The sequence below is a fragment of the Pantherophis guttatus genome, chromosome 2 (genome assembly GCF_059756535.1).
Source record: "Pantherophis guttatus breed Tessera chromosome 2, ASM5975653v1, whole genome shotgun sequence".
NCBI lineage: Eukaryota > Metazoa > Chordata > Lepidosauria > Squamata > Colubridae > Pantherophis > Pantherophis guttatus.
In genome coordinates, this window is record NC_142064.1 from 253,791,264 (window position 1) to 253,812,947 (window position 21,684).

The 21,684-nt window shown below is 47.3% G+C and overlaps 2 protein-coding genes across 2 annotated transcripts in view; both read left to right on the forward strand.

Annotated features, from left to right (window-relative positions):
• LOC117667967 (cholinesterase-like) overlaps positions 1 to 21,684 on the forward strand; it is a 43,642-nt gene that overhangs the window by 7,317 nt on the left and 14,641 nt on the right. The window lies entirely within an intron of this gene.
• LOC148115599 (butyrophilin subfamily 2 member A2-like) lies at positions 19,704 to 20,952 on the forward strand. The gene has a single exon (XM_087888100.1). The coding sequence runs from the start codon at positions 20,099 to 20,101 to the stop codon at positions 20,645 to 20,647; it is 549 nt and encodes a 182-aa protein (XP_087744226.1). The 5' UTR covers positions 19,704 to 20,098; the 3' UTR covers positions 20,648 to 20,952.

A 21,684-nucleotide genomic window follows, 5' to 3' on the forward strand; every position in this document is an offset into this window, starting at 1 on the left:
TGTTGGCTTAAGCACATAGCCAGACCTTACAACAACAACTTAAGAACTTGATGCAATGTGGAAAAACAAATAAAGGAAACAGGAATTCTGCCAAATTTTTCTATAACCTAATGACTGACATGTCTTTTTCATAGGGCTGGTAAATTTATTAGATCTTAAATCTAATAAATGGTCAGGTTCGATATTCTAGGTCCGTGATGGTGAACCTATGACACATGTGTGACAGGTGGCAAGCATAGCCATATCAGTGGGCACGCAAGCTCAGCTCCGTCGTGCATGCGCACGCTGGCCAAATGGTTGTTGGGCCTCCTGGGCCCACCAGATATAGGGAAACAGGCTGTTTCCTGCCTCAAAAGGGCCTTGGGGGGGGGGCGGAGGCTGTTCCCAGCCTCTAGAGTCTCTCTAGGAGTCTGGGGAGGACGAAAACAGCCTCCCCTCCCCCGGAGGCCCTTCGGAGGCCAGAAACAGCCCCTTTGCCAAGGAGTAGAGGAGTCCTCCACTCCTCTACCCGCAACAGAATACCTTATGCCACCAGACTTGAAATTTTGAGCTTAGAACTTCGCCAGCTGATTTTCGGGCCTGATAGGTTCACCATCATAGACATAGACTATACCAGTGGTGGGTTGCCCCCGGTTCGGACCGCTTTGCAAGAAATGGTAGTAAAACCGGTGAGAGGCCCTGCCCACTGCCCCGGATGTCGTCATTGATGATCTGCGCATGCACAGAAACAAGGAGTACGGGTGAGCAAAGATTGTGCATGCGTGATCCCATTCCAAACCAGTAGTAAAGGTAAGTAGAACCCACTCCTGTACTGTACCTGTGCATTTTGTTTTTCTTGCCTCAATGTAGAACCTTACTTTTTTCACCATTGAATTTCATTTCATTTCATTTTATTTATTTATTTCTTCAAGCATGTATTAGATAACAGATATAAGTATAAATATAATTATGAGTACATGAAATGGGAATATTAGGACAGGGACAGTAGGCACACTGGTGCGCTTATGCACTCCCTTTACAGACCTCTTAGGAATGGGGTGAGGTCAACAGTAGGCAGTCTTAGGTTAAAATTTTTGGGGTTTGGGATGAAACCACAGAGTCAGGTAGTGCATTCCACGAATTAACAACTCTGTTACTGAAGTCGTATTTTCTGCAATCAAGTTTGGTGCATTTACCATAGGTTTGTATCTATTATGTGCTTGTTTATTGTTGTGGTTGAAGCTGAAGTATTCATTGACAGGTAGGACATTGTAGCAGATAATATTATGTACTACGCTTAGGTCAGACCAGTGGTGAAATCCACATTTTTTTAATACCGGTTCTGTGAGCGTGGCTTGGTGGGCATGGTGTGGTGTGGTGTGGTGTGGTGTCGTTTGGTGGGCTTGGTGTGGTGGGCGTGGCAGGGGAAGAATACTGCAAAATCCCCATTCCCTACCCACTCCTGGGAGAAGGATATTGCAAAATCTCCATTCTCACCCCACTCTGGGGCCAGCCAGATGTGGTACTTGCCAGTTCTCCGAACTACTCAAAATTTCCACTACCGGTTCTCCAGAACCTGTCAGAACCTGCTGGATTTCACCCCTGGATTGGATCCTTCATTTGCTGAAAGGCCTGGAGAGCACTTCCATAGACTCTATTGTCCTTTTATGCTGCGAATTGTAAATCACAGAAGGTCAATGTAGCATTTCCCTTTGTTGGGTATTTGGAGAGTTGTCGTGTTTGTATACCTGAAGATTGGGAAAGGCTGGAATGGACAATTTTAGAGTAAACAGATTGTGGTTTGGCCAGATCTAAGGATGTTTCCCAATATTTGTTTTGCTATGGCAGATATTTCACAGGCTTCCGTAAAGGAGAAGGCTCATGGGGAAACATGAGTTGTGACAGTGTGATGCAAATACTGTCACTTACACATCCTTAAATTGTAAGGGAAGAAATGTTTCAGCAGGCAAGAGTGAGTGCCACTGACTGTGAAGACCATATATGAGAGGGTAAGGTTTATGATGCTATGCCTTGGTCCATCATTTTTGTTCCCATCAGTTAGTAGCTGATGCCCATGAGTGAAAACCACCTAAATCAACCTGTGCGCCAACCTATGTGTAACATCCGTGTATTTCTTAACATGTCATCAGAAAGAAAATTCATTGAAAACTCAGCATTTTTCACAATGTGATCCAAGCAATCACATACAAAATACATTCCTCACACAACAATCATGTTCATATAACACATTAGAGCCACTTCAGTTTTAATGTGTCAGCCAACCACATTTTATCACTAACTGTTGGGTGAATCCAAACCTATATGGTTAGGTTATGGCTTAGTGTGTCGCCCAAACTCAGAAACTGTTTAAGGCAGGGGAGAAATGCTCCTGGTTCGGACCCGGATCGCCTGATCCGGTAGCAATGGTGGCGGGTAGTTCCGAGAACCGGTAGCAAAAATCCCTGCCCCCCACTATACCCATCTGAGCCGCACGATCATCAGAGGCTTTTTTTTTTACTTTCAAAAGCATTTTTTCTACAACCTCTTCGGCTGAAAAAATGCTTTTAAAAGTAAAAAAAATAAACCTCTTGATGATCGCGCTGCTCAGCTGGGATCGTCAGAGCCTTTTAAAAGCATTTTTTTACAACCTCTTCAGCTGAAGAGGTTCTAAAAAAAAACTTTTAAAAGGAAAAAAAAGTTGGCCACGCCCATCCAGTCACATTACCACCACCACCAAGCCACGCCCACAGAACCGGTAGTAACAAATTTTGCATTTCACCACTGGTTTAAGGTATTTGTAGGATTTTGTTTGATTAATTATTGAGCTTTATCTAGTATGATGAGCCAACAAAAATCTTTTATAATTACAGCAAAAATGATAGATAAATGAATCAAGCAAGCAAGCAAGTAAATCATGTAAAATAAGTGTTCAATTAAACTATGGAAAACATCTGAAAAAATATCCAGTATGAGCTGATATTTACTGACCAGCAAAGGGATTTTTTTTTTTTAATTTTGATTTATATGCCGCCCTTCTCCGGAGACTCAGGGCGGCTTACAATGTGCTCAGCAATAGCCTTCATCCTTTTGTATATTTATACAAAGTCAGCTTATTGCCCCCACAATTGGCTCCTCAATTTACCTACCTTAGAAAAGATGGAAGGCTGAGTCAACCTTGAGCCTTGGCGAGATTCGAACCTGCAGTAATTGCAGGCAGCTGGTCTTAATAACCAGCTTAATAACACGATGCCTTAGACCACTGTACTACCAACAGGGTGCCTTAGACCACTGTACTACCAAGGCTCTCAGCCACTTTTGAGTGGCTGAGATGAAATATCTACAGAATAACTAAGTGCTATAGAAAATAATGTACTTATAAAATACGTCCCTATTTGGAATAGTATGTTTGATTTATTAAACTTCCTCAGAGATATTATGGAGAAAGTACAGAAAATAAAGCTGGAACAATTTTCCCATAATGCAAATAGGGCCACTGTACAGTAACAAAGCAGCCAGTTTGGTGTAGTGGATAAACATCAGGCTAGAAAATGGGAAACCATGAATTCTAGCCCTGACTGGGCATGAAACCTTGGCCCAGTCATTTTCTCTCAGCCTTAGGGAGGAAGCAATGGCAAACCACTTCTAAAAAAAACCTGGCCAAAAAAACCTGCAGGCACTCTCTAAGAATCAGACACGACTGAACGGAATAAAGGAGCTTATGAGCTTTCCTACCTCATACAGTATGCTAATATAAAAAAGGAGCCTAATATGATGATGATGTTACCCATTCAATCGTGTCTGAATCTTGGGAATTCTATGGGACAAGTCTCTATATATCTTCCAAGAACCTAATATAGGTTCATTTTAGACCCACCAAAATTTAGTATTTTTATATGGTATGCATTTGTAGCAGCACAAGACTCATTTTGCCCCCCCCCCCAGAATTACAGATGGATTGGACCAAAGTCTTGCAGTGAGATTTGATGGTAAATTAAACCTCCCACCCAATTCCATTCCCCCACTCACAGTCTATTATCTCATTTGTACCCTATCCTTGGACCAAGTGCCTGTCTCCTCCAGGGAGCTTCCATGTTAAAGAGAGACTAGAACAGGGGTGTCAAACTCAAGGCCCGCGAGCTGAATCTGGCCCGTGGGGTGTTTTGATCTGGGGGGGGTGCCCAGGAAACAGTGAAGGACTGGCCCACAGTGCCTCTGCCAATGAACATGGAGCTTGGGAGGGCGGCATGTGGCGCTGGCAGAGGGTTGAAGGAGGCCATCACAGCAAAAATGGGGCTCGTGAGCCCATTTTTGCTGGTAGAGCACTTGGGCCACCACCGGTGCCCCCAACACGAGTGATGTCGAACTGGCCATGCTCACCCTGGCCCTGCCTATTCCAGCCTTCCAAGATCAAACACAACCCTGTTGTGGCCCTCAATGAAATTGAGTTTGACACGCCTGGACTAGAACCTGGGTTTCCTCATTCCAGTCTAGTACCTTCACCATTACACCACTCTGGCTATAGGACTGAGAAGAAGGGAATGGACAGAGTCCCCAAACAGATTTTGTGGTGAAGGGGCACTAGAACCTGGGTCTCCCCATTCCTAATCCAGCCCCTTCACCCCTAGGCCTCACTGGGTCCTGGACAAAGGCAGAAGAACTAGCCCAGGGAAGGTCCATGGTGAAGGTGTTACAAGAATATGGGTATTCCTGTTCCTATCCCTTCATGCCATTCTGTTCTTATCCACGCTCTCTCAAATGGGTGCCATGGTCATGGCTGTGAAGGAAAGGTTGCAATCTCTTAAATCTACTCACTTTAAGAGAAAGTTTGATAAGCAGAGACATGGGAGAGGTGCATGAAGTGAAGCATGGTGGGCTGTGAAAAGAAAGGATGGGGAATTGTTTTTCGTCCTCCCTCAAAATACTGGAATTCAGGAGGATGGTCCACAGATTGTGCAAACAAATGAACTTGGCCGTTTAGGTGTCTTGCTCATCTTTTCTGTGTCTTCCATAACCTTTCTTGAGGTTTTTTGCTGAATTTTTTTTCTTCTTTTCTTTGCTTTGCTACAACTGGTTTGTTGTTTTCATTGAGCTATCCTCCACCATCATTGCCATGGTGAAATCTGCTTCCTGTTTGGTGCTCACCCAAATATAGAAATGTAGAGAAATATGGAGAGAGAGAGAGAGAGAGAGAGAGAGAGAGGAAATGTTATGGATCAAACAGCCTTGAGGTTCTGCCTTGTGACACTTCTGCAAATTCAGAGAAATTGCTCACTGGGCCAAAGCGGTTATTTTATTTCAGCATCTGGGCCTTCTTAAGGAGGAGCTGGTCTATTTAACTGTTACTATATGCTACTTCAAGTGCTCTAACATGCAGTAAACCCAGCCCTGCTCTGCCTGTAATGTCAGAAGGGGAACTTCTGTCAGCACTGAAACAGACAACATGAGAAGGACACCTGAGAAAACTATTATTAAAAACAGCAAGCAGGTCTTCAAAAAGACAAACTTAATGAAAGAGCAACCAGTAACACATTACAATGTACACTGTAACAAGAAATTGAAGATTTAAACTACTTGTCTGCCTCTCTTCCTATCTATCTATGTATCTGTTTATTTGTCTTTCTATCTGTGTATTTATATCTGGGGGTTTTATTGGGGTTTTATTTTTATAATCTGTCCCGAATCACTGCATGTGAATTGGGCGGACATAAAATTTTTCTTAATAAAATCATCTATCTATCTATCTATCTATCTATCTATCTATCTATCTATCTATCTATCTATCTATCTATCTATTTCTCATCACCATCATCTAATCTCTCTCTCTCTCTCTCTCCCCCCCCCCCATCCATCCATCATCATCTCTCATTTTCTCAGATCTATTTATATACAGATAGTCTTCAACTTAGGGACATGGTGGCTCAGTGCCTAAGATGCTGAGTTCGTTGATCAAAAGATGGGCAGTTCAGTGGTTCGAATCCCTAGTATCGTGTAACAGGGTGAGCTCCCATTACTTGTCCCAGCTTGTGCCATCCTAGCAGTTCGAAAGCACATAAAAAATGCAAGAAGAAAAATAGGGACCACTTTTGGTGGGAAGGTAACAGTGTTCTGTGGACCTTTGGTGTTTAGTCATGCCGGCCACATGACCATGGAGACGTCTTTGGCTTTCTGATATATTGAAAGACAAAAAGGACAAGTATAAAAAGTGGAAAGAGGAGCACATAACTAGGGCAGAATATCAGCAAATAGCCTGAGCCTGCAAAGATGAAGTGAGAAAAGCTAAGGCTCAAAATAAACTAAGGCTTGCGACAAAAATAAAAAACACAACAAGAAAGCTTCTTTCAACATGCTAAAAACAAGAAAAAAATGAAGGAAATGATTGGTCCATTGGTGGGAGAAAGTGGCAAGAAGGTGAAAAACAACAGGGAGAAAGCAGAACTATATAACTCATTTTTCACATCTGTCTTTACACAAAGGGAAAAAACAGTCCAACCTATCAAAAACAGCACCACAAAAAACAGATTAGGAACACCAGAAAATAGGGAAGAAAATGGGTAATTTTCTACGGGTACCATGATAACAGTGTTTCAATATCTCAGCAGTTGACACAAAGAAGAGGGAATCAAGCTATACTTCAAAGCACCTGAGGCCAGGACAAGAAGCAATGGATGGAAACCAATCAAGGAGAGAAACAACCTAGAACTAAGAAGAAATTTCCTGACAGTTAGAACAATTAACCAGTGGAACAGCTTGCCTCCAGAAGTTGTGAATGCTCCAACACTGCAAGTTTTAAAGATGAGATAGGATAACCATTTGTCTGAAATGCTATAGGGCCATGATGGCGAACCTATGGCACAGGTGGCACGCGGAGCCATATTAGTGGGCATGCCAGCTCAGGTCTGGGGTGCATGTGCGCGCCGGCCAGCTGATTTTCGGGCCTTCTGGGCCCACTAGAAGTAGGGAAACAGGCTGTTTCCTGCCTCTGGAGGGCCTGGGTAGGACAGGAAGTGATGTTTTTTCCTGTCCCCAGCCTCCAGAGACTCCTAGAGACTCCTAGAGAGGCTCCTAGAGACTCCTAGAGAGGTTCTGGAGGCTGGGGACAGCAAAAAATGTCACTTCCTGTCCCACCAGGAGTTGGAAAATGGGCCCTTTCAGCCTCCGTAGAGCCTCCAAGGGAGTGGGAAAGGCTGTTTTCGCCGTTCCCAGATACACAGAGAGGATTTGGAACCAGGTAAGAAAGAAAAACGGGCCTACCAGGCCATCATGTGCCAGGAGTGGGGGGGGAGGGAGGAGGGGGTTGCACACACATGCGCGTGGGCACGTGCGTGCGTGACCCTCCCCCGCCCCCCCTCTCCTGGCACACGATGGCAAAAAGGTTAGCCATCACTGCTATAGGGTTTCCTGCCTAAGCGGTGGGTTGGATTAGAGGACCTCCAAGATCCCTTCCAAATCTGTTATTATTCGACTCTATTTACTCATTCACTAGGAACCTCTTTTGTTCCCTTTTTTTCCCTTTTAGCAACAAATCAAAGTTGAAGAGAGCACTGCATTCGCCCCCCATTTTAACAGCCAGAAATCTGGGGAGCAGAGGTTATTTTATTTTTTATTTTATTAAATTTCTATACCGCCCTTCTCCCAAAGGACTCAGGGCGGTGAACAGCCAGAAGATAAAACACAGAGATACAAAATTTAAAATAGATTAAAACGAATTAAATAATTTTGGCTGAATTTTAAAATACCCCACAATTAAGCAGATTAAAATTTGTGTTTAAAATTTAAATTTAAAAAAGGAGAAGATTTAGGCCAGGCCAGCTTGATGAAATAAAAACGTTTTAAGCGCGCGATTATAAATATCTTAAGTCTTCCTTCTTCCCCTCACAATATTTTCCATTGGCTGCAGAGGAGTAGTGTCAGGGCTGCCATTCAGCTACATCTTGCATTGCTTGCTGTCAGCCTCAGAGGTGGGTTCCAATTTTTTTTACTACCAGTTCTGTGGGCATGGCTTGCTTGGTGGGCATGGCTTGGTGGTCACGTGACTGTGGGGCATGGCTTGGTGGTCATGTGACTGGATGGGCATGGCCAACTCAATGTCACTCATGTCAAGGAGTGCTTCGCCTGGCCCCTCCCCTCCCAGCCATTCCTTGTCACACCCAGCCTCAATGTATCTATAGTTCTGTAAAAATGTTGTTCACCTTTTTTCAACTTTACTATAGATGCACTTTCATGGACCACTGAAAGGAGGAAATGGCTCACATGCTTTGCCCAAGAGTGTGATAGGCAACAGGCTTTTAAGGAGCTGCCAGAAAGAAGTGGGGGCAATGTATTTTCCAAAGCACCAGAAGGCAAAACAAGTTTCTCTGGGTTTTAAGGAATGTCTCCATGCACTCTCAGCAGGCCTCTCTCCTATGCCAAAGAACAAGATAATACCCACATGTTCTTCTCCAAGCATATGCACCATAGGCATGGAAAGAAATTTCCACAAAGCATATAATCTAACTACATTGTAAAAAGCAGTAATATATCCTAATCTAGATCTACACCCCCCTGCAACAGACAGATCCCTTCCTTTTGTCTTCCTAATTGGCCACTAATTGGCCCCCTATTAACCACACAGAAGGTGTGTGGATTGTTCTTGTAGTTTGAGTTACCTACCAATTCCTGAGGGAATGGGGTGGCATTTAAGAAAGAAAAAAAATTATGAAGGATTTAGATCTTAATGCAGGAAGGATACAATTGATTTCATACATATGTTTTACATAGGTACATGTATTATAAATGTTTAACAAATAAATGCTTAAAAGGAAAATACTTTTATAGCAGCATAACATATATTATACAATAGAATAACAAGTTTATTACTATTTCCTTCATTACTATTTTATTTTTGAATTCCCTTATTCCCTACAGGGACAGTGTAAAATATTAACACATGATAAATAATGGAACAATTAAAAATAATAGCACAGTTTTCTCCCTCTCTCCCTTCCCTCCCTCCTTCCTTTTTCTTTTTCTTTTTCTTTCTCTCTCTTTCTCGTCTCTCTATCTCCCTTCCTCCCTCTTTCTTTCTTTCTTTCTTTCTTTCTTTCTTTCGTTCTTTCTTTCTTTCTCTCTCTCTCTTTCTTGTCTCTCTCTCTCTCTCTTTCTTTCTTTATCTCTCTCTCTTTCTTTCTCTCTCTCTCTCTCTTTCTTTCTCTCTCTCTCTCTCTTTCTTTCTTGTCTCTTTCTCCCTTCCTTCCTTTCTTTTTTCTTTCTTGTCTCTCTCTCTTTTCTCTCTCACACACTCTCTCTCTCTCTCTCTCACACACACACACACATACTTCCTCTTTCTTTCTTTCTCTTTCTTTGTCTCTTTCTCTATTCTCTCTCCCTCTCATACACACACATAGACACACACAAGCACTCTCTCTCACACACACACACCTAGTCTGCGATGAAGTGATCTGGTGAGCTCCAGAGCAGCAGCAGCAGGAGAAGGAAGAAAGCGGCATGTCCCCAAGGCCAAGCGCACCAGGCCCAAAAGGTGAGTGAGCCTTGCCATGTCCCCTCGGCTTTTGGACTGAGCACAGCGGGTCTCCCTCCCCCCACTACCAGCGTCAACAAAGTAGATCTTCCACACGCCTATGAAGGAAAGACTGTTGGCAGCCAGCCCTTCGGGGAAATGCTGCAGCCACTGAGCTAGGGCTGAAAGGGGTGGCGGCGGTGGTGGCAGCAGGAGATGGTAGCGGCGGCCTCGGCAGGAGAGGGCAGTGGTGGCAGGGAGGGTGAAGCTGCCCCCCCCACTGCTGCTGCAAAAGGGGCAGTTTCGAGAGTCACTGGCCAGTGAAAAGGGGGCTGCCCGGCCCGGCAAGCTTTGTAGCATGTAGCTGCTGCAAAGCTTGCCTGGCTTTCCCCGTCCTGTCCCCATCACAGCTGCAAAGGTGTCAGCTTTGGGAGCCGCTGGTCAGCACGAAAGAGGCTGCCCAGCCCAGCAAGCTTTGTAGCCACATGGCGTCCCCTGAGGCCAAGCACTCCAGGCCCAAAAGGTGAGTGATCCTTGCTATGTCCCCCCGAGGCGGCTCTTCAGCCAAGCGCAACAGGTCTCCCTCCCCCCGCCATCAGCATCAGTTTTACCTTCTAGATCTTCTACCTGCCTCCAGAGGAAAAGCAGTGGTGCTAGGAGATGGTAGCAGCAGCCTCGGCAGGAGAGGGCAGTGGCGGGGGGGTGGGCAAAGCTGACAGCCCGGCAAGCCCCCCATCCCCACTGCAGCTGGAATGGCAGTGGATTTGGGAGCTATTGGCAGGCAAGGAGGGGGCCGCCTGGCCTGGCAAGCTTCGCAGCCATGGAAAAAGCTACTGCTGTCACTGCCATGTTCTTCATGCATGCACATCCCATTAGACTTGCAAGGCAATGGGATGCGTGAGCATAAAGAACATGGCAGCGATGAACATGGTTACCAGGGTGAGTGAGCAGTGACCGGGGGACCAGTTTAGGGGCGTGGCCAACCAGCCATTACTACCAGTTCTGCGATCGACAACAAATTTTTACTACTGGTTCTCCCAAACCGGTGGGAACCAGGAGCAACCCACCACTGGTAAGCCTGCCATAGCAGTGGGGGTAGGGACCAATGGGTGGAATAAGAGGGAGGATTAGCAGGAGGAATTGAAACTAAGCATTGCACCCTCATGTGAGAATCACTGGCAGTTCTAAGGTCAAATAAAGGAATGCAGAAACACCCAGCCTGCAAAGACGGGAACTGTTTCCCAAACAATTTGTTAGCATCTAATTGGACACAGTTTGATAACTGTGGTGTGGGTGGATGGAAACAAGGGAAAGTTAAGCATATGCTTTGGGTGTGAAAACCTCAGATTTGGCTTTGCTTCTTCTGTAACCACTTTGCTTTAGTAAAGTATATCTTTTTGGCTAACCATGGGCCTGAGAGTCTTTCTTTTCTAACTGACCAAGTTGGGACAGTTGACAAGTAGAGAATGGGGTACAGATTACAGAGATCACCCTGAAGCTTCACACTGAAACCAAAAATTCAAGAGGGTCGCTGCAAAACCCCATTTCTTTCTTTTTTAAAAAAAAAAATGTGGTCCATGTGTGCAATCCACATAAAGAGTGGCAGAGCTTCAATGTCATAGTCCTGGCCATCTTGCCTGTCACCATAATCCTGATGGCTCAGACGTTAGAATGCAGTATTGCAGGCAAATTCTGCCACAGCCTGGAGTTTGATCCTGACCAGCTCAAGATTGACTCAGCCTTCCATCTTTTCAAGATTGGTAAAATGAAGGAGCTGTGATGGCACGGTGGTTAGCATGTAGTATTGGAGGCAAATTCTGCTGACAGGCTTTAAGGGTTCGATCCTGACTGGCTCAAGGTTGATTCAGCCTTCCATCCTTCTGAGGTCGGTAAAATGAGGACCCAGATTGTTGGGGGCAACATGCTGACATGGTAAACCATCCAGAGAGTGCTGTAAAGCACTACGGAACAGTATATGAGTATTATTACTATTATTATATAATAGTACTTTTTAATTGTATTCATTCAATCAATCAATCATTCAATCCCTCAGTCAATATGGCCACCGATCTCAAAATCATGATTCTGCTTACAACCATTAAAAATGATATAAAAAGAATGGAATTCAAGGGGCACCACAACAATTGGACTGAATTTTGGCAGGCAAAAAAGAAAAAATTATAACAAAAGCATATAACTATTTGTTAGAGGCAGAAATGGGAGAAGAAATAGTGAAAAGTCCCATGATTCCGTTCAGAATCAATAGTGCAAATTTTGCCAAGCCCTTGGTAGGACTGGGTGGCCTACTCCATCTATCACTTCTCTAAAAAGCCAAATCAAATTATTAATTGTTCAGATTCATACACTGCTTCTCCCCTCCAAGAATGAAATCCCCCAAAGTAGTTTGCAAATCACAGAAGAAATAAATCCACATCTATCCTTGCAGAGCCTCCAAAGAGCCAAACATGGTAAGTAACTAGTCCTTAGCTTTTTTTTTTAGCCAAAGCTGCCCTTGTAGCAATAGAACTCTGACAGACCTTCTACAAAAGATGGCATATATTAATAAACTCCTTGCAATATCTTTGTAAGAAAAAAGAAAAGAAAATGATAACAACTGTGTTCTAATATCAAGCTATTCTCTTAAGGTTCGCAGGTTCCTAGTGAGGGAATCAAGGCAAGGAGAGGGATCCAAAGTTGTCTACAGAAATGTATTCCTTGTGGATCTGTTGAAGGCCACATAACGGTAATCCTGGTTCTTTCCATCAATAAACATCAGCTATGTCTATATATCTGTTAGATCAGGCGCAGGAAATGAAGACGTGACCAGCTCGATACATTGAGTAACTTTATTAGCTACAAAGTATAAGACAAGACTGCAGGCGCGCTGCCGGAGCTCTCCTTATATTCGCTCCTGGCAGACGCACCGCCCCTTGACAGGGATTCAAATCTCCCGCCCGATGGCTAGCAGCCAATCAGGGCGGATGTCCTTATAAGGACATAACACTCCTCCCCCCTTAGTCCGAACTGTCAAATCTCGTCCACAAAAGTCACGTAGTCGCGCAGGTACGTAGGACGCCTCGGCACCCTAGCTGACCTGCGCAGTCTCACTTCTCCTCCGTCTCCGGCCTGGATGGACGGGGCTCTTTCGTCTCCTGGCTCCCTCTCTGGAACCGGGCTAGGTTCGGCTGTTGAGTGAGCGGGGTCACCCCCAGCGCCTCCGGCCGGACCGCAGACCTTGGATGGCTGGTTCTGGTGGTCTTCCTCCTGGCCTGTGGATCTATCGCCTCGTCTCGGTTGCTCGGTTCCGACCCGGGAAGAGCGTCTGAGTCTCGGTAAGTCTGTCGCTTGCTCCTCCCTGGTCTCCCGGGCGCTGCGGTTCGGTTGCGGTCCGGCCTGCTGCCGGTTGGGTGGTGGTTCCGCTCGGTGCCCTCGGGTCCGGTCCGCCGGCTGCGGGTGGTGCTGGCTTGCGTTGTGCTTTCCGACCTCGCAGGGGTGGCGTTGGTCCCCTCGGTTGGGCTGGCGTTGGTCTACCCCGTCTGGTTGGTGGTGGTCGACCTGGTCGGGATGTTGTTGCGGGACTACCTCTGCGGGGCGGCAGAGGTCTCCCCTGCCAGGGTGGTGTAGGTCTCCCTGGCCGGGTTGTTGTCGGCTTTCCCTTCCCCCTAGTCCCTGGTCTACCGTCGGGTGGTGCCTGGGGTCATCCGGGTCGGGTTGTTGTTCCCTGGCTGTCTTCTGAGATGGGCGGGGGTCCCTCTCGCCGGGGAGTCGTGTGCCACCCTCGCCCATGGGTAGTGGGGTGCCCGTCTTGGCTGGGTCCCGGTCTACTCGCCTGGAACTGCGGTCTCCCTGGCTGGGCTGGCGTAGGCTGCCGTCACTGGTGGGGTGCGCTGCTCCTCCTCTGGGCAGGTCCCGGTCTACTTGCGGGCTGGGTTGGTGGTCCCTGGCCCTGTTGTGCCGGGTGCCCACCTGGCTGGGTTGGTGTTGCCATCCCCTGTGCGGTTGGCCCAGGTCTACCTCGCTGGACTGCCGACGTGACAGTACCTGGTAGTGTGCCGGGCCGACCTCGTCGGGATGGCGTTGCTCTGCCTCGCAGGGGTGTGGTAGGCCTACCTCGTCGGGGTGTCATAGGCCTACCTCGCCGGGGTGTTGTAGGCCCACCTCGTCTGGGTGTGGTAGGTCTACCTCGCTGGGGTGTTGGAGGCCTACCTCGTCTGGGTGTTGTAGGCCTCCCTCGTCAGGCTGGTTTTCGTGTACTCCCCCCCACCTTTTCCGGAGTTGGTCGATGTGACGTCTACAGACCTGTCCATCTTCCAACTCGACGGTGTAGGATTTGGGGCCGGTTGTGCTGGCAATCTTCCCCTTCAGCCACTTAGGAGAGCCATTGAAATTCAGCGCGAAAACTGAATCTCCCTTGCTGAAGGCGCGAAGCGGGCGGCTGGCGGTTGCGGTCACTTCCGGGCTGTATTGGGGGTGCAGCCGGTCCAAGGGTGACCTCAACCTTCTGCCCATCAGCAGTTCGGGCGGGCTCTTGTGGGTGGTGGCATGCGGCGTGATGTGCTGGGTGAGGAGGAAGTTATCTATGCGTTCTTGCCAGTCTCCCGGGCCCATCTTGGTGAGGGCTTCTTTGGTGAGTCTGACCATGCGTTCAGCTTGCCCGTTTCCGGCCGGCCTGTACGGGGCGGACAGGGCGTGGCGGATGCCCAGTCCTGCCAGGAAGGACTCCATGGCCAGGGATGTGAGCTGGGGGCCGTTGTCCGAGACCAGCACGTCCGGTAGTCCATGTGTGGCGAACAGACGGCGCAGGGCTCGGATCGTCGCTTCCGTTGTGGTAGATGCCATGGGTACCACCTCGAGCCACTTGGAGAAGGCATCTACCACGATGAGGAGGTGTCGCCCCTGCATCGGACCCGCGAAGTCGATGTGGATCCTCGACCAGGGGTTGCTGGGGGTCTCCCACTTCGCGACTTCGGATTGCGGTGGCGCTGGGCGAACTTCTTGGCACGGGTCACATCTGGAGACCCCTTGTTCAATGTCTCTGTCCAGGGAGGGCCACCAGACGTAACTCCGTGCCAGGGCCTTCATGCGGACGATGCCCGGATGCCCTTTGTGCAAGGTCTCTAACGTCCGCCGTTGCAGAGTGCTTGGAATCAGCACCCTGTCTCCCCATAGGAGACAGCCCTTTATGGTGGACAGCTCCTTCTGCTTCCTGGCGAACGGACTGAACCTCTCTTCCGTCTTTTCCGATGGCCACCCTCTGAGGATCCAGGACTTCACTTGGCGGAGTGTGGGGTCCTTTTGGGTGTGGACGGCCACATCTGCGGATGAGACTGGACAGCTGGCGTCGTCTATGTGGAATAGGTGGAGCGTGGGGGCTGGGTCTTCGACTGGATTCTTCGATGGGCATCTGCTGAGTGCGTTGGCATTTCCTATGGCTGTGCCTGGCTGGTGCACGAGCCTATAGGAGTAGCCGGCTAGGAAGATGGCCCATCTCGTCATTCGCGGGGACATGAAGGTCGGGGTGGGTTGGTCGCCTGCGAGGAGTCCCAGGAGTGGCTTGTGGTCGGTGACTACGGTGAAGCGTCTTCCGTAGAGGTATTCATGGAAGCGCTTCACTCCTGCCACGATGGCCAGGGCTTCTTTGTCCAGCTGGCTGTAGTTCCGTTCTGCGCCGGACATGGTCTTCGAGAAGTAAGCGATCAGGGCTTCCGAGCCGTTGGGCAGTTCGTGGCTGAGAACTGCCCCCACCCCGTAAGGCGACGCATCACAGGTCAGCTTGATGGGGAGCGTCTCACTGTATTGGATGAGGATGCTCTTGGACGTCAATAGTCCTTTGATGGCCCGGAATGCTGCTTCCTCTTCCTGGCCCCACTTCCAGGAAGCTGCTTTCCCCAGCAGGCGGTGGAGTGGCTCAGCAACTGTGGCTTTCTGTTTTAAGAAAATGGCGTAGAAGTTGAGCAACCCAAGGAAAGCCTGAAGCTCCGTTTTGTTTTTTGGGCTTGGAGCTTCATGGATTGCTTCCACTTTTGATTTGGTGGGGTGGATGCCAGTGCTATCAATGAGATAGCCCAGGAACTCGACTTCCTGTACTCCTATGGTGCACTTGTCCCGCCTGACCCTCAAGCCCTTGGCCTTGAACCGCTGCAAGACAAGCCTGAGCCGTTCAAGGAGTTGAGCTCTTGAGTCACCTGAGACAAGCACATCGTCGAAGTAAGGCACCACCCCTGGAACGCCTTGGAGAAGGCGTTCCATCATGGATTGGAAAATGCCTGGGGCAGCGCTGACTCCAAATTGGAGGCAGTTACATTTGAATGCCCCCCTGTGCGTGACAATTGTTTGTGCCTCTGCCGTTTTTTCATCCACTGGCAGTTGCTGGTAAGCCTGGGCCAGGTCCAGTTTTGCGAAAATTGAGCCCGTTCCCAGGGAATGCAACAGATGTTGCACGACTGGGACTGGGTATGCGCTCTGTGCCAACGCCTTGTTGATGGTACAACGATAGTCGGCGCAGATGCACACAGACCCATCATGCTTCAGTGGGGTCACAATGGGGGTCTCCCATGAGGCATGATCGATCGGTTCCAGAACGCCCTGGGCGATCAGCTTATCCAGCTGTTCGTCTATTTTTGGCCACAGGGCAAACGGAACTCGGCGGGGCTTAAGCCTGATTGGGGTGATTCCCTTGTCCAGATTAAAGGAAATTGGCCTCCCCACAAATTTCCCCAGCTTACCATCGAAGACTTCTTTGAACTCTTCGAGGATGGTGTCGAGTTCGTCCCTATGGATTTCGTGGATGCCCTCAATGGAAAGCCCCAGCGGCTTAAACCACTCCACTCCTAACAGGTTCGGTCGGCTGTTCTCCACGATGGTGATGGGCAGCTCTCCGTTAAAGTCCTTGTATTTGATGTGGATGGTGGTTCTGCCCAGGATCCCAATTGGGTTTCTGTTGAAGTCCACAAGCCTCGACTTTGGGGTTTTCAGCTGGGTCTTCTTGCAGGATGGCTTCAGCTGCTGTAGGTGCTGCCAGTCCATGATGGAGTAGGCGGATCCGGAGTCTACCTCCATCTTGCACGGTGACCCCTCTGCCAGCAGCGTCACGTGGAACTTGGTGGTTCCCTCGTCGCTTGTGTGAGCGATGGTGGTCTGGTGCACCGTTCTGTTGCGGGGATATTCCTCCTCCCCGCGCCGGGACTGGATCGAGGACCGTTTGGATGTCCTCTGGTTATCTTTGCGATTCTCGCGGAATCGTGGTCTGGGTGGTTCCGGGGCTGGATCTTCTGCTCTGCAGGCATCGGCGATGTGCCCCCTCTTCAGGCATCGGCGGCAGGTCGCGTCCCTCCATCTGCAGGTTGCCCTGGGGTGGTCACCTTTGCAACTGCCGCATCGTTCTCCCCGGTCGCCATGCTGTGGGTTTTCCTGCCTGGGGGGGCGGGAAACCTTGTAGACGGCCATTTCCTCCTCAGACTCCGTTTGTGTGGTTGAGTCATTTGAGGAGCTCAGGCCCGACTTGTGGATCTTGTGGATCCCTCTTGCTTTAACCATCGCGGCGGCTGCTTTCTCAGATGTTTCAGCCGCTGTTGCTTCGTTGAGGACGTCTTTGAGTGGTATCCTCTTTCGGCTGAGGAACTTCTTCTGCAGCCCCACATCTCGCATTCCAAAAACAACGCGGTCACGGATGGCATTGTCCACGTTGTCGAACTCGCAGTTGGCAGCGATTTGGCAAAGTGCTGCCACGAATTCCTTGATGGATTCACCTTCCCGCTGGTTTCTCTGCTGGAAGGTGAACCTGTTTGCGATTGGGGTGCCTGTGGGTGCGTAGTGCTCCTGCAGGGCTTCTTGCAAGTCGTTCCAGGACATCTCCTCAATGTCCCTGGGTGCCATGAGGTCAATCGCCATCTCCAGGACGTCCGATCCGCAGTGAGCCAGGAAAAGGGCTCTTTTCCGCTCATCGTCGAGGTTCTGGTAGCCATTGCCTCGCAGGAACTGCCGGAATCGGACCATGTACGACCTCCACTTCTCTCGGGATGGATCGAATGGGTTCAGTGCGGCCATCGGAGCTTGCGGGGTTGCCATTCTGGAAATCGCTGTGGTTTAGTGACTTCAGCTCGGTGGGCGATCGTGCCACGAGTCTTGCTCAGGTTCTCTTCTCTAGTCCTTCGTCGCCAGTGTTAGATCAGGCGCAGGAAATGAAGACGTGACCAGCTCGATACATTGAGTAACTTTATTAGCTACAAATATAAGACAAGACTGCAGGCGCGCTGCCGGAGCTCTCCTTATATTCGCTCCTGGCAGATGCACCGCCCCTTGACAGGGATTCAAATCTCCCGCCCGATGGCTAGCAGCCAATCAGGGCGGATGTCCTTATAAGGACATAACAATATCGATATCAGCTGTGGTTTTTTAAATGTTCAGAACTCATTAAGGAGAACTAAATGGCAGGTGTAAGAATCTATCTGAGATGTCTCTGTAGAGGTCATTAAGTTATAGAGTCAAGAACAATACTTTTTACAGGATTCTGATAGGTTAAGAGTCCTAACTGAGAGGAAGCAAGATCAATGGAATTCTAGAAGAGAAGGAAAAGTGGGAGGGAGCAGAAGCATAGAAGTTGTCCAATGGGAGAGCTTAAATCTAGGCAGAAGATTCTACAGCTGTTGCCCAAAAGACCCAAATAGGAACAGCATGAAGTAGAGATGTGCCCTCTATGGCTTCCCACTCTTAAGGGCAAGAAGAGTAATTTACAAGGAAGGGAAAACAGGGAGTAATTTTACAAACAGTCACGATAACCAGGCTCAATCTCAGATGTGTTTTATTATTAATATAGGAAGGGTTAGGAAATGGAAAGGCTGATCCATAGGAAGGGTTCCTAATCTCCATAAAATTGCAAGCTGGACAAAAAAATGCCAACTGGGTTTTAAAATACAGCGCTCTGTGTTTCATGTAACGGCATCCATTCTCATCCGAGTGCAGTTATCAGAGGATTTCCGTTCTGCAGTTATTCAACCCTGAAGGAAATAGTTGTGTGCATGCATACATGCTATTTCCTTTTCTATTTGCTTTAGTGGCATCACAAATCAGCCTTTTAGATGGCATACATTGGTTTTTGTGGCTCAAGCTAGGTAAACCATTTCAAGAAGCAGGGTAACCACATTCCATTGAACTGTGTTTTAACTTGTGATCTTCGTGTGCATTAAAGCTCTGTGATTCTGAAGCAGATAGACAGATAGACCACAGGAATTATGATCTATTGTGTTACGATCTGCATTGACATTTTAAAAATATTTTTCCCTTACATTTGACGTTGTTTCAAAATCTTGATCTATTGTGTTATGATCTGCATTGACATTTTAAAAATATTTTTCCCTTACATTTGACGTCGTTTCAAAATAAATTTAGTCCAGATTTTGCAATGAATGGGGTTTTCTTGCACAATCAAGTTACCGATGCTTCTGCTTTGAACCGTTACCATTTGTATGTTGTTGGTTTTTTTTAAAAAAAAAAACAACCACAGTTGAATTTTCTTTGAACTTCTTCTTGGGTCTTGCCTAGAAGACAAGGTATTTTTGTGTAAACCATTTTAACTTCGGTTCCATCTTTTTCATAGATCCCTGGGATATGAGCTTTATAGTACTGAACACTTTCAAAATCACCTATGGTTTTCAAGTTTATTACTTACTAGCTGATAACCTGGTGTTGCCCGGGTATTTATTTATCCCAATCTTGTATTAGACAGGAAGAGTAAGTTCACCCTGAGCCCTGATTTTGGCAAGAGTTAAATTAGTTTAAAATGGAATCTAATATTGGATTTTACCCCTTGCCAGAGAGAGCCCCCTTGTGGAGTACTGTGAAGCCGTTACCATGGCAACTCCACTGTGCTGCACAATAGAAGCCATTTTAAGGCAGTAAAGTAGAAACCATTTTTATGCACAACCGGCTGTATCTTAACAGAACACCCACCCTGAGAGGTGTTAGGGATGTCTTACCCTCACAGTATTTTATTCCAGAGAGTAAGTCATCTGTGTACCAAGTTTGAAATTTCTTGAGGCGTTCCAGAGTTATGCTGGAACATACACACATTCACACAGAACCATTTTTATATAGGTAAACGTAAAGGTTCCCCTCGTACATATGTGCTAGTCGTTCCCAACTCTAGGGGGTGGTGCTCATCTCCGTTTCAAAGCTGAAGAGCCAGCGCTGTCCAAAGACGTCTCTGTGGTCATGTGGCTGGCATGACTAAATGCCAAAGGTGCACGGAATACGGAATACCTTCCCACCAAAGGTGGTCCCTATTTTTCTACTTGCATTTTTTACGTGCTTTCAAACTGTTAGGTTGGCAAAAGCTGGGACAAGTAATGGGAGCTCACCCCGTTATGCGGCATTAGGGATTCGAACCACTGAACTGCCAACCTTTTGATCAACAAGCTCAGCGTCTTAGCTACTGAGCCACTGAGCTACCACATCCCTTATATTTTTACATAGAGAGATTTAAAATGATCATCACTGTAATCTCCTCATTCAAAAAAAATCCCCTGAATTGAGGCGAGATCCCACCTCTAGATCCCTACTCTTGCAAAACAAATGGATAACTATAAAAATTATTTGAAGAGCTATAAATTCCATAGCTGATGGTGAATGTTTTTCCTTTCTTTCTTCCACACAGCAAATCTGACTCTGAATCCAAGCACAGCTCATCCCCAACTCTACGTATCCTCTGATTTGAAAAGCGTAAGATGGAAAGGCTTGAGTCAGCAAGTGAACAGCACTCCTCTGAGATATGACGTTTTGGCCAGCATCCTAAGCCTCGAGAGCTTTAACTCTGGGAAGCTTTGCTGGGAGGTAGAGGTGGTGGAGGAAGGGGAATGGTGGGGAGTGGGAATTGTTAGGGAATCTGCAAACAGAAACGGGGCGATTCTGCTCGAACCTCGAGGGGGTTACTGGGGAGTGCAGCGAATTAATGGGAAGCATCAATCAATCACTGAGCCCAGGACAGATTTGACATTGTGCCATTCTCCAAGAAGGATCCGAGTTTCTTTGGACTATGTAAAAGGTCTTGTGGCTTTTTTTGATGGTGATACGAATGCTGAAAACATCACTTTTCCAAAAGCAAATTTTGCTGGAGAGAAGATGCATGCATGGTTCTTGATCTTTAAGTGGAAAGGACAACTTCTCCTCCACCCGTGACACAGTGGGACAAAGACCATCATCCTGTTGGAAGAACTTTAGACCACCTGCCTTAATCTCTCTTCTGTTTCTCTCTGCCTTCCTGTACGATGTGCCCTTTGATTGTCATGAATGAAGGCAAATATACATATCCTAGGATAACATTGCAGGATCCAATCTGGGATCCTTTGACTTCTTTTTAATCCTTCTGTACTCCTCCTTCTCTGCTGCCAGCTGTTTAAATTCTAAATCAAAAATCCCTTAAATTGCAGTAATAAACTGCATTTCAAATAATACTTCTAAACTCAAAGATTAGAAGGAATAAATCATGTTTCAACCTGTCTCCTATGTTTGAGAACGAGTGTACTAGACAGGACTAGGACACAAATAATTACCTTGACTTTGAGAGTTCATTTGCCAAAACCATGTACCTTGCAGCCATTGGGTCTCTTTATGCTTCTGGCCACTCCCAGTTTTAAACTTTCTGAATCCATCATCCAATGGTTAAACAGCAATGCTGGGGCGGGGGGGGGGAGATGGCTGCCCAGATACACTTTGAGTCTGGGACCTGCTTTGGCTGGTTCAGGTATTGAAACCTGGGCATTCAGAGTTCAGTATTTTCCGTACTGAATTTGAAAAAGTAAATCTCTTTCAGAATCTTCCTATGGGATTCATCTCAAGTAACAGCTGATGCCTATCAGTCTTGTTGGTTTTAAAACAGAATCAATCAATTCATAGGGTGAGCACAACAGAACTAGCGGTTCCTGGGAACGATATGGAAGTTCCATCACCTTAAATCTCTGCTTGTGAGAAGAATGTGTGGAAACTAAGTATTGAACTATATACAAGTACCTTTAACTGCAAGATATCTAAGATAGTGGGGTTGGATCAAAAGCATGACTAGGTTTCTAAGATGGGTGGGCCCTAGGTATATGCCAGGAACCAAGATAAAACAGCTCCATTTTAAAGTATCCTGACGTTTTTCACAATTACATTATCGATGAATGTTCAGCAGTGGTATGCAGTCTACAGATGGCCTTGGGCCTTGGAGGGACATA

Excerpts from the sequence above, each read along its gene's own strand:
- LOC148115599 (XM_087888100.1), top strand. The coding sequence starts at position 20,099 with ATGTTTTTCCTTTCTTTCTTCCACACAGCAAATCTGACTCTGAATCCA.